Below are 12,241 nucleotides of genomic sequence, written 5' to 3' on the forward strand. Positions count from 1 at the left end.
GTAATTTCTAAATTTGGGTGGCGCCCAAATATAGTCAGCGCTGTCGAAAGCAGTCTAGAATAGCCCCAGATATATATATATATATATATATATATATATATATATATATATATATATATATATATATATATATATATATATATGTATATATATATATATATATATATATATATATATATATATATATATATATATATATATATATATATATATATATATATATATATATATATATATATATAGTACTTGAAGTGGAGAAAAAAAAGTAAAGAGATGGTATTCAGTAAATTTAAAATACCATCTTAATCATTGTTATATGAAGAGATTTATAAAAAGGTAGTGGGGTGGTTTATGCTCTATAAAAAGGTGACGGGATGGCATCCTGCCTCATCCCGCCTCACATCAAGCACTGTATATATATACATATATATATATATACATATATATATATATATATATATATATATATATATATATATATATATATATATATATATATATATATATATGTATATATATATAAGAATATATAATAAATATGTATATAAATGTATATATATAAGTATATATACATATATATGTATATATATATACATATAAATGTATGTATATATATATGTATATATATATATGTATATATATATATATATATACATATATAAGAATATATAATAAATATGTATATATATACTTATATATGTATATATATATACATATATATGTATATATATACATATATATATGTATATACATATATATATATATATATATATATATATATATATATATATATATATTTATATATATTTATTTATATACTAAATTTTTAGAAGTTAATGAATAATTAATTAGTTACAGGAATCAGTTATGAATTATTCTATAGAAGAAAAAGAATTATTTCAACCTCCATTAAAGGAAATCTGTGATGTTTTTTTAGGTGGTTTATTAGAAAATTTTAAAAATGCATCTGTTAGTATTGAAGAATGTCCTGATTTGACTAAGGAACCCTGGACTCTTGCTTCTAATGGAATATGTGGTACTCCATATCTTTTAGATGTAGGAGGAGTTCCTTATCTTACACCCAATCCTCAATTTCATAAGATTTACAACTATGAAACAATTGCTAAAGTTTTACCATTTGATAATGTCTTACTTCTTGGTTCAGGTGCAGGACCATTTCATAAACTTGGCTATAATTGTGAGTTAATGGCTAATATGTATATTAGTAAAGATTTTAAAAATGAGTCTCGAATTGCATCTATTGACAAAAATGGTTCATATGAGCTGCAAATTAATCAAGAGAAAGAGTTTGGAATTCTTGGAAATTTTCTTGCCTCTGAGGGGGTACCTGGAAAGGTCATTAAAGTCAATGCTAGTGTAAGAAAAGGGGGAAAAAATTTTATTGAGTGTATTAGAGAATCTTTAAAGGCAAAATATCCTGATAATATGGTTGGTATAGGTGGTGTATTTATTATCAAGTCTGGTAAAGCTAAAATTCATGTCATGCCTGATTTTTCATGTTCTCCATTAAATACAAAAGAAGATGTTGACAATTGGCTGCGTTTTTTTGAAATGTCTTCTCCACTTATTTGTTTAAGTGTCTTTTACAATATTGATCAAGGAATGGACCTTCGTATTGATCATACCCATTGTTTTAGTCATCATGGAGATGGTGGACATTATCATTTTGATACCACGCCTGATGATGTTAGTTATGAAGGTTTTTTTGTTTTGGCAGAAAAAGTTTTAAGAATTGATCGCCCATGTTAATTTTTTAAAGCTTTATTTAGTTTTGAAACAAAACAATATAATGGCAATAATATTTTTATTTGTAAAAAAATAAAAAAATTCTTATAATTTAAAAAGTCTCATCATTTCATTGTAGATTATTTTTTGCATTAAATATTATGTGTGTGTTTGTGCATGTGTGTAAGTGTGTGTATGTATATAAATCAGCCCTTAGTATCATTAGTTTGCATTTGGCAATGCTGTTTTAACTGCTGACCTAAAAGTGTCTGAGGTCTGCAAAAATTGCCAACCTTATTTCTATGTTGTTATGGTCAACAATTTGTTGCCAACTTAATTTTTTTTAGTTCCAAGGGCTGATATATACATATATCATGTGTTTTTCTATTAATTCCATATTTATTCTTAGATGTTTCTTCAGTGTGAAATGAATTTATATCTTTTTTTTTCTGTTATAATTTTTCTATTTTATCTATTAATTACATATTTCATTTAAATGAATAAATTAATAACATTAAATTAGATTTTTGTTATCTTATGTGTACACCAATGCCAATTGATTATTAAAATGTTAAAAAATATATAAAAGCATACAATATTAAATCATAAATTTTTTTTCTAAGAAATAAAAAGCTTTTCTATATTATTGTTTAGGGCAAGTAATAGATTAGGTAAAACTGGATCTAGACCTAGACCAGATCTAAATTCTTGTTTTTAAAGAAATGAGTCCGGTTAAAATAATAAATCAGAGTATTTATACTAAAAAAACTTTATGTTTTCATAAAATGGTTTTTTAATATTTAAAGTAAACATACAAAAGTAAATAAAACTTAATGAGAATGTTTTTAATTTACATTTTAAAATAAAGATTTAGATAAACAAATAAATAATAAAAACAGTATACATCTATTTGCAAACAGGTATATAGAAACTTTTTTATGAAATATAAAAAAAATAACCATTATTATATAAAACATATTTTTTCAAAATCACATGTTTATAAGATAACTTTATATCTTTAAAGTTAAAATTTTTATAGTTAAGTCGGAGCAGATAATTAGAAAATGTTTAGTATTTAAAAAAATTGTGAATAAGCAAATTGTAATATAAGCTAAAGGGAAGTGTTTATAGTAACCTTTATTTTTCCATTCAAAAAGGTGGTCTTGTTTCATGATTATTTCCTGATTTAAATACAGACTTCTTTTTTTATAATAATAGAATATTACATAATAAATAAATACATATTAGATAATAAATAAGACTTCTTTTTACTTTGTCAATATATTTTATTGTAATTGAAAATTCGACTGAAAGTTGGAACTCCATTTGATTTTTTTTGTTAAAGATATATTTAATAATCTAGAAGTAATTTAAAAATATTTTCTTGACAAGTATCAGTTTCTTAATGCATTAAAAATTTTGCTATTACTGCCAGTATAAACTACCCCAGCTGAAAATCTAGTTTTTTATGCAGAAATCTTTGTACTTTTTTAAATTAACTGTATACTTTTAACAAATAATAATTTTTTCGTATTATTTATTTTTTAGTAAAAGTGATATTTTTAATGTGCTCCTCATAATTGGGTTTAACTTATTTAAGTAAGTTATTTTGTGCGACTCCAAGATGGAAAAAGTGAATTGACAAGAATAAAATTAAAGTATTGTATGCTGCATTATCCAAAACATTACATATTAAGAGCTATCAACCTGTCAATCTTTACTATACCTAGATCTGTAATGAATCTGTGAGAATGTAATTTGTTTTGATCAATAATAAACTCGTTATTGTGCCAGAAGTTTAATTGAAAAGTATGACTACCTAATGTTTCTTAAGTCCATTAGAAGCTATAGTATAGTCATTTTGAGAACCAAAAATACTTGAGTACACTAATCAATTCCTTACAGTTTATTGTCAGGCTTAATGCAAGTCTGACAATAAGCTGTTATAAATTTTTCCTTATTGTATATTTTATATACAATAAGGAAAAATTTATATTCATTTCTGCTCGTATATTTTTTGTTTGTTTAGCAATAATCAATAATAAAAAATAACATGTGCTAGATGAGCTACGTCACAGCGAAAAACAAATAATTTTACTTTATAAAAATGCTGAAGAGCTATTTAATAAAAAAACAGAGTTAATTTCTAAATGTCGTCACAAAAATAAATTTTTAATAAGCAACCACAAACCTGAATATTAGATACACACGAAATAAATTATATAAAATTGAAACTAGTTATGTAAAACTATACAGAAAAAACCTCTATGGAAAAAACTATTGTTTTTTCCATAGAGGTTTACACACGAAATATTGTAAATATATTATTATATTTAAAATATATTTAAAAAAATAGTTATACGCTGCCTTTTTTATTAAAATCAATTTATATATATATATATATATATATATATATATATATATATATGTAGTTTTACATAACTAGTTTCAATTTTATATAATTTTTTAATAAAAAAAACATATTTGTATTTCACCTGATGGTTGCAACAGCATGAAACTTAAAGTTGTGAAAATCGTGTAGTTTTATTTTCTACTATATATATATATATATATATATATATATATATATATATATATATATATATATATATATATATATATATATATATATATATATATATATATTTATATATTTAAACAACTTTAAAATGTATTCTACAAAATAGAGTGCTCAATGTTCTTAAAAAAACAGAGCAATTATAAATTAGTAGAAAATCACTTAACAAAATTTTTTTTTTCATTTAACACTCTCATCAAAAAAAATTATTTTTCTTTCTGATGAATCTTAATTGATGAAACACAGTGTCAAATGAAAAAAAAATTTTGTTAAGTGATTTGCTACTAATTTATATATATATATATATATATATATATATATATATATATATATATATATATATATATATATATATATATATATAAATATATATATATATATATAAATATATATATATATATATATATATATAAATATATATATATATATAAATATATATATATATATATATATATATATATATATATATATATATATATATATATATATATATATATATATATATATATATAAAACTTATATTTTAAGTTATATGAAAATATGTTTATTTATGCCCATATTTTACTTTTTATATACATATTATAATATATTTTGATGGGTATGAGGCATATGTTCTTTGTTTAAGTTATGTTTATAATAACATATGTTCTTTGTTTAAGTTTTGAAAATGAAAACTTTTTATTTTTTAACATAAAATTTACAGATTTTTTTAAGCATAAAAGATGGGATCAGGAAAAAAAAAAGATAAAAAAAAAAAGCGCAAGCGAGAATATGAATATGATGAAGAATCTTCTCCTCGGAAAAATGTAAAAGAAGATAATGATTACAACAAATATTTGTCAAAAAATAAAGAAACTTATAAATCTAGAAAAAAAGAAAATTCCCCCCCTATACCTCCTGGTATGGATTGGCCTTATGAAGCACCAAAAGTATCTAGTTACACAAGATCTCCTTTAAGTGATGATGATACTGATTGGATGGCTATTGATGATCGAAATAGAGATAGAGATTACCAAAATGAAGTTGATAGAAAATATCAATCGAAGTTGAAGGACGACACTAGAAAAGCTGGTAATGGTAATTTAATATTTATAAGGAATTTTTTGTAAATGCATTTTGTACTAAATACCATTATTACAAACAAGATATTGTAATTACAATTTTTAATTATTTGAAACTCTGTTTTTTAATCATTTGCAGCCCTTGGAGTCTTGGCCGTCAGCAATCTTGACCTAGCTGTCAACAAAAAAGTGTCTGAGATTGGCAATTTTTTGTTGACCTCATTTTTATGTTGTTTTGTGAAACCTTAGTTTTAAAATTTTGTGCCAACTTGATGTCAACCAGCTATAGTCTAAGATTCCAATTCAGCAATTCATTCCTGACCTTTTTTTTTGTTGTTTTTTTAATTCTGAGGGCTGCTTTTGCTAAATATATATTGTAGTAGATAAATTTTCAACCACACATTTTAGTAACAATGTATAAATACTAGTTTACTGTATTTATACATTGCTAACATACTTTATTATATTTAAATATCAGGTTTTGTGATGATTAAAAAATACTTTTTGCATTCATTTAACAGAGTTTTTGACCTCATAAAATTCTTTTTTATTTGTGTTTTATATTTATTGACAATAATGTTTTAAAAATTTATTAAATTACTGCAAAATAGTTTATTTGAATAATTAACTCAAAAAAATGTAGAACTGTTATTATGTAATGTTATCGAAGGTTTACTTAGCTTCAAGTTTTTATAAATGTAAAAATGTTTGTTTATTTTCTCAATATTTGAAGCAATCAAGTTTTGTCACTAAATAAATTGAAAAGATTTTGTTTTATTTCTTGAATATATATTTACAATTTACAACTTTTCAAATAAAAATTATTTTTTACTTTTAAATTTCAATTAGTAATAAACTCAGTTTTTTTTTTTTAATGTAAAATTAATTTCTTTTTTTTTTACGAATTGATATATGCTTGTGTTGTTAAAAAGTGGTATAAACACTTGTGTTATTAAAACAACTTTAACATATGCTTTGTACAAATTTTTAATGTTAACAACCAATTTCATTTGTAGTAAAATAAAATAATGTTAAATAAAAGTCTTACATGTTTTAATGGTAGATAACTCTTGAGAAAAAGTAAAATTTGCTTATTGAACAATATAATAATAATTGTGCTAAAATTTAAAATCAATCAAGTTAAACTTAAGCATAGCATGATTAAATATGAGAAATATATATTTTTTATAGACTAACTTGTTTTAAACGTAAATGCTTTTAATAAGTGCTGCATTTGTCAACTGGTTGTTGCTGTAGTTCCAATACCTGAACAAATGTAACTTATAAAACTAAATTATTCTGAATAATTATTCACATGTTTGTTAGATTATTTCAATAAAGTTACTTTTTTTTATATTCTATTAAAGTTTTTCTATTAGAGTTTTTCTTCTGTAACTGAATATTTTGATTATTTTAATATTTTGATAAAATAAGTTAGTTTTATAAAAATTCAAACTTTATTTTTTTTCCTTCTAAATTTATTACATTTGTAAATAATGAGCATATTTTATGTTGTTGTAATTTAAACTATTGTAACAATGGTTTAGTTAAAATGTTAACTACTTCATTAAAATACTAATAAAATAAACGTTAATCACTTTATTAAAACACTAATAAAATAAACGTTAATTACTTCATTAAAATACTAATAAAATAAACATTAACTAATTCATTAAAATAGAACTAAAAGTATCAATACAGTTATTTAAATATTACTTAACAAAAAAGTTTTTAGCTTAACATAAATAGCATAATGCAACGTCGCTATTTGTGTACATGAAATGCTCTATGTCATGCACTTTGTCACAAGACCTGAAATATGGTTTGCAATATATATTTCTTTACATTTTTTTATAAAAATATTTTTAGAGTCAGCAACAGCAACTTCTTCTCAAGGTGATGAGTCTTTAAGTATAGAAGAAACTAAGTAAGTGTTTAAAAATTATTTAATAAATAATTTTATATTGTGAACTACATTTTTAAAATTAAAGTTGTTATGCAATAATGTTATATTATGTATGTATGTATGTATGTATACATATATATGTCTTCCTTGTCTAGCCTATGATTGTTAGAAAAAGTAGACAGGAGAGACAAGCATAAAGATGATAGAGAATTTCAAACCATTATGTTTTTTTTTTAAATTTTGATTCACTTCCAACAAGGCTGCAACCAGCCACTATTAAGTTGGGAGTTAATAGAAAAGAAGAATAGAGTTATAGAGCATAAAAACGATTGACAGAAGACTTAAAAAGTTGAAGATTGTATGAGTCAGGAAAACATGAAGATGGGAGAGAGTTCCAAAGGGTTGAAATGTGGGGAAAAAAGTTAGGCGAATAAAAGTTTTTACAGCTTGCAGGGACAGATACAGTAAAAGAATGAGACTTTGATGAATGGCGAGTCAAGCGAGAATGAGTTTTGGTTGAAGGAACTAGAGATGAAAGCTCCTTTGAGCAGCGGCCATGATAGTATTTTTTAAAAAGAGAGAGTCATGCAACTTTAGGACTATGGGAAAGAGGCTCAAGCTTAGCAGATAGACCGGATCCAACTACATTTACAGTGCGATTTTGAACCTTGTCTGGATGAGAAAGAGCATTAGAAGAACCAGCATAAATATGACAACAGTATTCCATACAGGGACGAATAAGAGATTTGTAGAGGTAGAGAATGGAATCAGGAGAGAAAAAATAGTGAGCACGATAAAAAGAAGCAACCTTAGCAGATGTTAATTTAGCAATCGATTGTATATATAGTTTCCATGAAATGTCAGTAGTAAATGATATTCCAAGAAGACATAATGAAGAGGACTCAGTGAGAGGGTTGCCATTCATCAATATAGGAATGTCGACAGTACTGCGATAGTTGTTTGTAGTAAATAACTGAATTTTGTTGGAGTTAAAATTTACAAGCCACTGTGAGCCCCAATCAATTACAAAATAAGATCAAATTCAAGACCAGCTGCCTGTTCTAAGCAGTTAAAAAGAGAAGACTTTTTGTCAAAACAGGAGTATAAAGTTGAGTCATCAGCAAAAAGAGCTACTTTAGTTGTAAGGTTGTCAGGAAGATCATTAATGTAGATAAGAAACAAAATAGGACTAAGGTTAGAATCTTGAGGTACCCAAGAAGTTACTGGAAATAAAGAAGAGTGTTGGTTTTCGAGGATGACTTTAATAAAGCATTCAGAAAGAAACAATTTGAAAATCTCAAAAACTTTCCCAGATGCACCATATAAAGCAAGCTTATGCAGGGTTCCCACTCCTCCTTAAAAACCTTAAATATCCTTAAAAAAAGTTCAAATTTAACTGCTCTCCTTAATTTCTGGGGAGGTTAATTACTTAACAAAAAAAAAAAAAAAAAAAAATATAAATATATAAAAATATATATATATATATATGTATATATATATATATATATATATATATATATATATATATATATATATATATATATATATATATATATATATATATATTTGTCTGACACCTAATTGTGTTCTATATATTAAAAAAACACTGACTTTCAATTTTTTTAAAGGTTCCCAAACACCCTTGAATATTTGACTGGTCCCTAATGATTTCAAAAAAATAGTTGTTTAAAAGTAGGTCATGTTGGGTTTCAAATTAAGCGAAATTTTATAAAAATTTCAAAAATATTCATTATTTTATTTAAAGAAATTCACATTAGATTTTATTGCAATAAATATGACATTTTAAAGGAGAAATGAAAAAGGTGCATTTTTTGTAGTTTTCATAGCAGTGAAATATTAAATGTTTTTTTTTTTTAAATGATGATTATTTTTAATTTTAGACCCAACATGACCTACTTTTGAAAAACTATATATTTTTTAAATATTAGGGACCGGTCAAATATTCAAGGGTGTTGGGGGACCTCTAAAAATATTTCTTATTCTAAAATTTTTGAAAGTCATTGTTTTTAATATATAAAACAAAATTACGTGTCAGACAAAATCAATTTTTTTAAATTATTGTTTTGTGATGCACCCTAATATATATATATATATATATATATATATATATATATTGAAAAAAAAGTTAAATATTGCATATTCGATTTTACATTAAAGCGAACCAAGCAAAGTAGTAGCACATGTTAGCAATTAAGCCTGCATAAATTATACAGGAGTTGTATGCTATTGATTATTTGAAGGTCGAGTTAATTTTGAAAGATATATTGAAATTTTAGAATATTGATAATGCCTTCTTCCCTCAATCGATATATTTAAAGGAGAAAACAACAATATCAGATATCAACAATATATCAAGTCTTGTAAATTCAATGTCAAAGAGAGTAAATCAATGATTACAAGAGAAATATGGTTCTACAAAATAATAAAATAGTTTATTGCTGTATTTTTTTTTTAAATTGTTCTTATATATTATTAGAAATATATCCTTAACTTTTAGCTAATCTTTTTTTTAATTAAAATGTTTAATTATTTTTTTTGGTTTAAAAATCATTTTTTAGATTTTTTTTTTTTTTTTTTGATTTCCATGTACAAAGTGGCTGGCCACTTTGTCCATGGAAATCAAAGACTTAAAGTATAATATTTTTTAATCTAGTGGTTTTACATATATTTTAGGTCAAGTTTTGAAATTTGAAATTAGGCTGTCCTTGTTTTTCTTTTACTAATTTTTAGTTCATATAATACTAAATGAAATGTTATTTTTTAATGATTCTCTTTGTAATTAGATGACATTAAAGCTGACATATCAAAATCTAATGCATTAAAAAGAGCTGCCTTTGAAAAACTAGAGTCTCTTGAAAAGCTTTATGTTGAAAAAAAGAAGCTTGTTAAAAAGAAAAATGAACTTTTCAAATAATGTTTATTAAAAAAAGAACGATTCTGTTTTTAAAGTAATCATTTTCTCCTTAATTCTCTTTATTTTTTCCTTGAAAAAATTGGTGTTCGCAACCAAATCTCCTTATAAATTGGGAAAATATATCCTTAATTCTCCTTAAAGTCCTTATTTTTAGCCTCAGTTTTAATAGTGGTAACCCTGTTATGGAGAAGACAAGTTTATCGAAAAGGCTAAATAAAGATTTTTTAAGCATGAAGGAATAGTTACAATAAATGGATTTTGCTCAATGTTGAGCCAAATTGAGTTTTAATTGAGTAAGTGGTAATAGCTCACTTAAGAAGCTACTCACTTAAGCTGGTAGTGTTTATAGAAAAAAGACAGTGAGGCAACTTTACAATGGAAAAGAGGCTCAATGGGAAAGAGGCTCAAGTTTGGCAGCAAAAGCTTGTCTAACAACATTTGCAATGCATTTTTAGGTCTTAAAACTTACTGTTGTCAAATTTTGGCTGGTTCTTCTAAATGTGAAAGAGCCTCATTAGAAGAACAAGCCTAAATATGGTAACAGTATTCCATACAGAAACAAATAAGAGATTTATAAAGGTGAGAATGGAATCAGGTGTAAGATTATGACAAGCACAACAAAGAAATGCAACCTTAGCAGATGCTAACTTTGTTATGGGTTTGATATGTGGTTTCTATGAGAGATCAGTAGTGAATGATAATCAAAAAAGTTGCCAATCATCAATTTAGAAAATATTGGGTTAAAGTTCACCAGCCACTGCAAGTACATGTTCTAAATGATCAAAAAGTGATGACTTTTTGTCAGGATATATAGTTCTGTCATCAAGGTATATGGTTGTGTCATCAAGGTATATAGTTGTGTCATCAGCAAAAAAAAAAAGCTTTAAAGATTAAAAATTAATTTGATCATTAATATAACTAAAGAACAACCCAGGATCTAGGATGAAACTTTGTGGTTCCTTACAATTAAAAAATTACTTGTGGTTCCTACTATTAAAAGAGAGTTATCCAGATAAACTAAATAAAGAGGGCTTTTAAAGAAGACCAGCATGCTACAATTTATTGAAAACTTTTGATATATCAAGCACAATAGTCCTTGCCTCTCAGCTTTCATCTAATGTTTATATTATTTATGTTATAACAGTTAAAAAGTCATTTAACCTTTAACAAGTCAGCTGTTGAGCAAGAAGATTGAAATCCATGTTAATTGTCATTGAGAAAACTTTAAATATCTCAAGTTGAGATATAAGAAGTTATTATAAGTTAATATTATATCATTATAATATTATAAGATATTAGTTTGTTTAATAAATTTTCAAAGATTCTACAAATAATGGTAAGAAGACTGATTAGACAATAATTAGAGAGGTCTGAACAATCTCCAAAGTTTTTAAAAATTGGTACCACAGATGCCATTTTCTAGCAGGAAAAAAAACAAGATTAAGTCAAGCACATTTTAATTTGTTTAGAGAGTAATGAAGTTTTAGAGAACAGGACTGAACAAGAACAAACTAAGTCTTTAAAGACTTTTGTAAGTCTGTGACAAGAATGTTATTTGGACCACAAGTAAAAAAGTTAAGTTGGAAATAACTTTAGAAGTAGGGGTGACTTAAATATCTGGATTACCTGTTTCTTTGGGATGACAGAAGGAGTTTTGTCATTAGCTTCAAGAGATGAGTTTAAAAATTATTACAGTTAGACATTGCAACACTAGAAGAAGGAGAAAACCATGGGTTTATACTTGACTTTAAGCTGTCAAAAAGTAATATTAGCTTCCATGCTTTTTTGAATCCAGATGATTTTGCAATTTGAAGAAAATGTAATTTATTAGCTGATAAACAAAAGGACCTTCGCAAACTGAAACCCTGTCAAGTGTAAGGTAGCAGTAAGAGAATGGTAAGGCAAATCTGATGTAAAAGAAGTAAAAGTTTAAAGTTTTAGTGAGATAATAGCATGATCTCAACTACCTAAAAAAGAACCAGAAAAAACTGAGCACAAGTTAAGGTCAATTTTAA

At 24.7% G+C, this 12,241-nt stretch overlaps 2 protein-coding genes across 2 annotated transcripts in view; both read left to right on the plus strand.

Annotated features, from left to right (window-relative positions):
• The first annotated feature begins 829 nt into the window (after positions 1–829).
• LOC100205675 (ester hydrolase C11orf54 homolog) lies at positions 830–2,268 on the plus strand. The gene has a single exon (XM_065800396.1). The coding sequence runs from the start codon at positions 868–870 to the stop codon at positions 1,768–1,770; it is 903 nt and encodes a 300-aa protein (XP_065656468.1). The 5' UTR covers positions 830–867; the 3' UTR covers positions 1,771–2,268.
• A 2,747-nt stretch (positions 2,269–5,015) lies between these two features.
• LOC100212671 (U4/U6.U5 tri-snRNP-associated protein 1) overlaps positions 5,016–12,241 on the plus strand; it is a 60,175-nt gene continuing 52,949 nt past the window's right edge. Inside the window, exons 1-2 of the mRNA XM_065800399.1 lie at positions 5,016–5,395; positions 7,255–7,312. Coding sequence (XP_065656471.1) covers positions 5,047–5,395; positions 7,255–7,312 — 407 coding nt within the window. The 5' untranslated portion in view covers positions 5,016–5,046. The remainder of the gene's footprint in view (positions 5,396–7,254; positions 7,313–12,241) is intronic.

This window comes from Hydra vulgaris, chromosome 06 (assembly GCF_038396675.1).
Source record: "Hydra vulgaris chromosome 06, alternate assembly HydraT2T_AEP".
In the NCBI taxonomy this organism is placed as follows: Eukaryota; Metazoa; Cnidaria; class Hydrozoa; order Anthoathecata; family Hydridae; genus Hydra; species Hydra vulgaris.

Coding starts and splice junctions, on each gene's coding strand:
- LOC100205675 (XM_065800396.1), top strand. CDS start 868: ATGAATTATTCTATAGAAGAAAAAGAATTATTTCAACCTCCATTAAAG.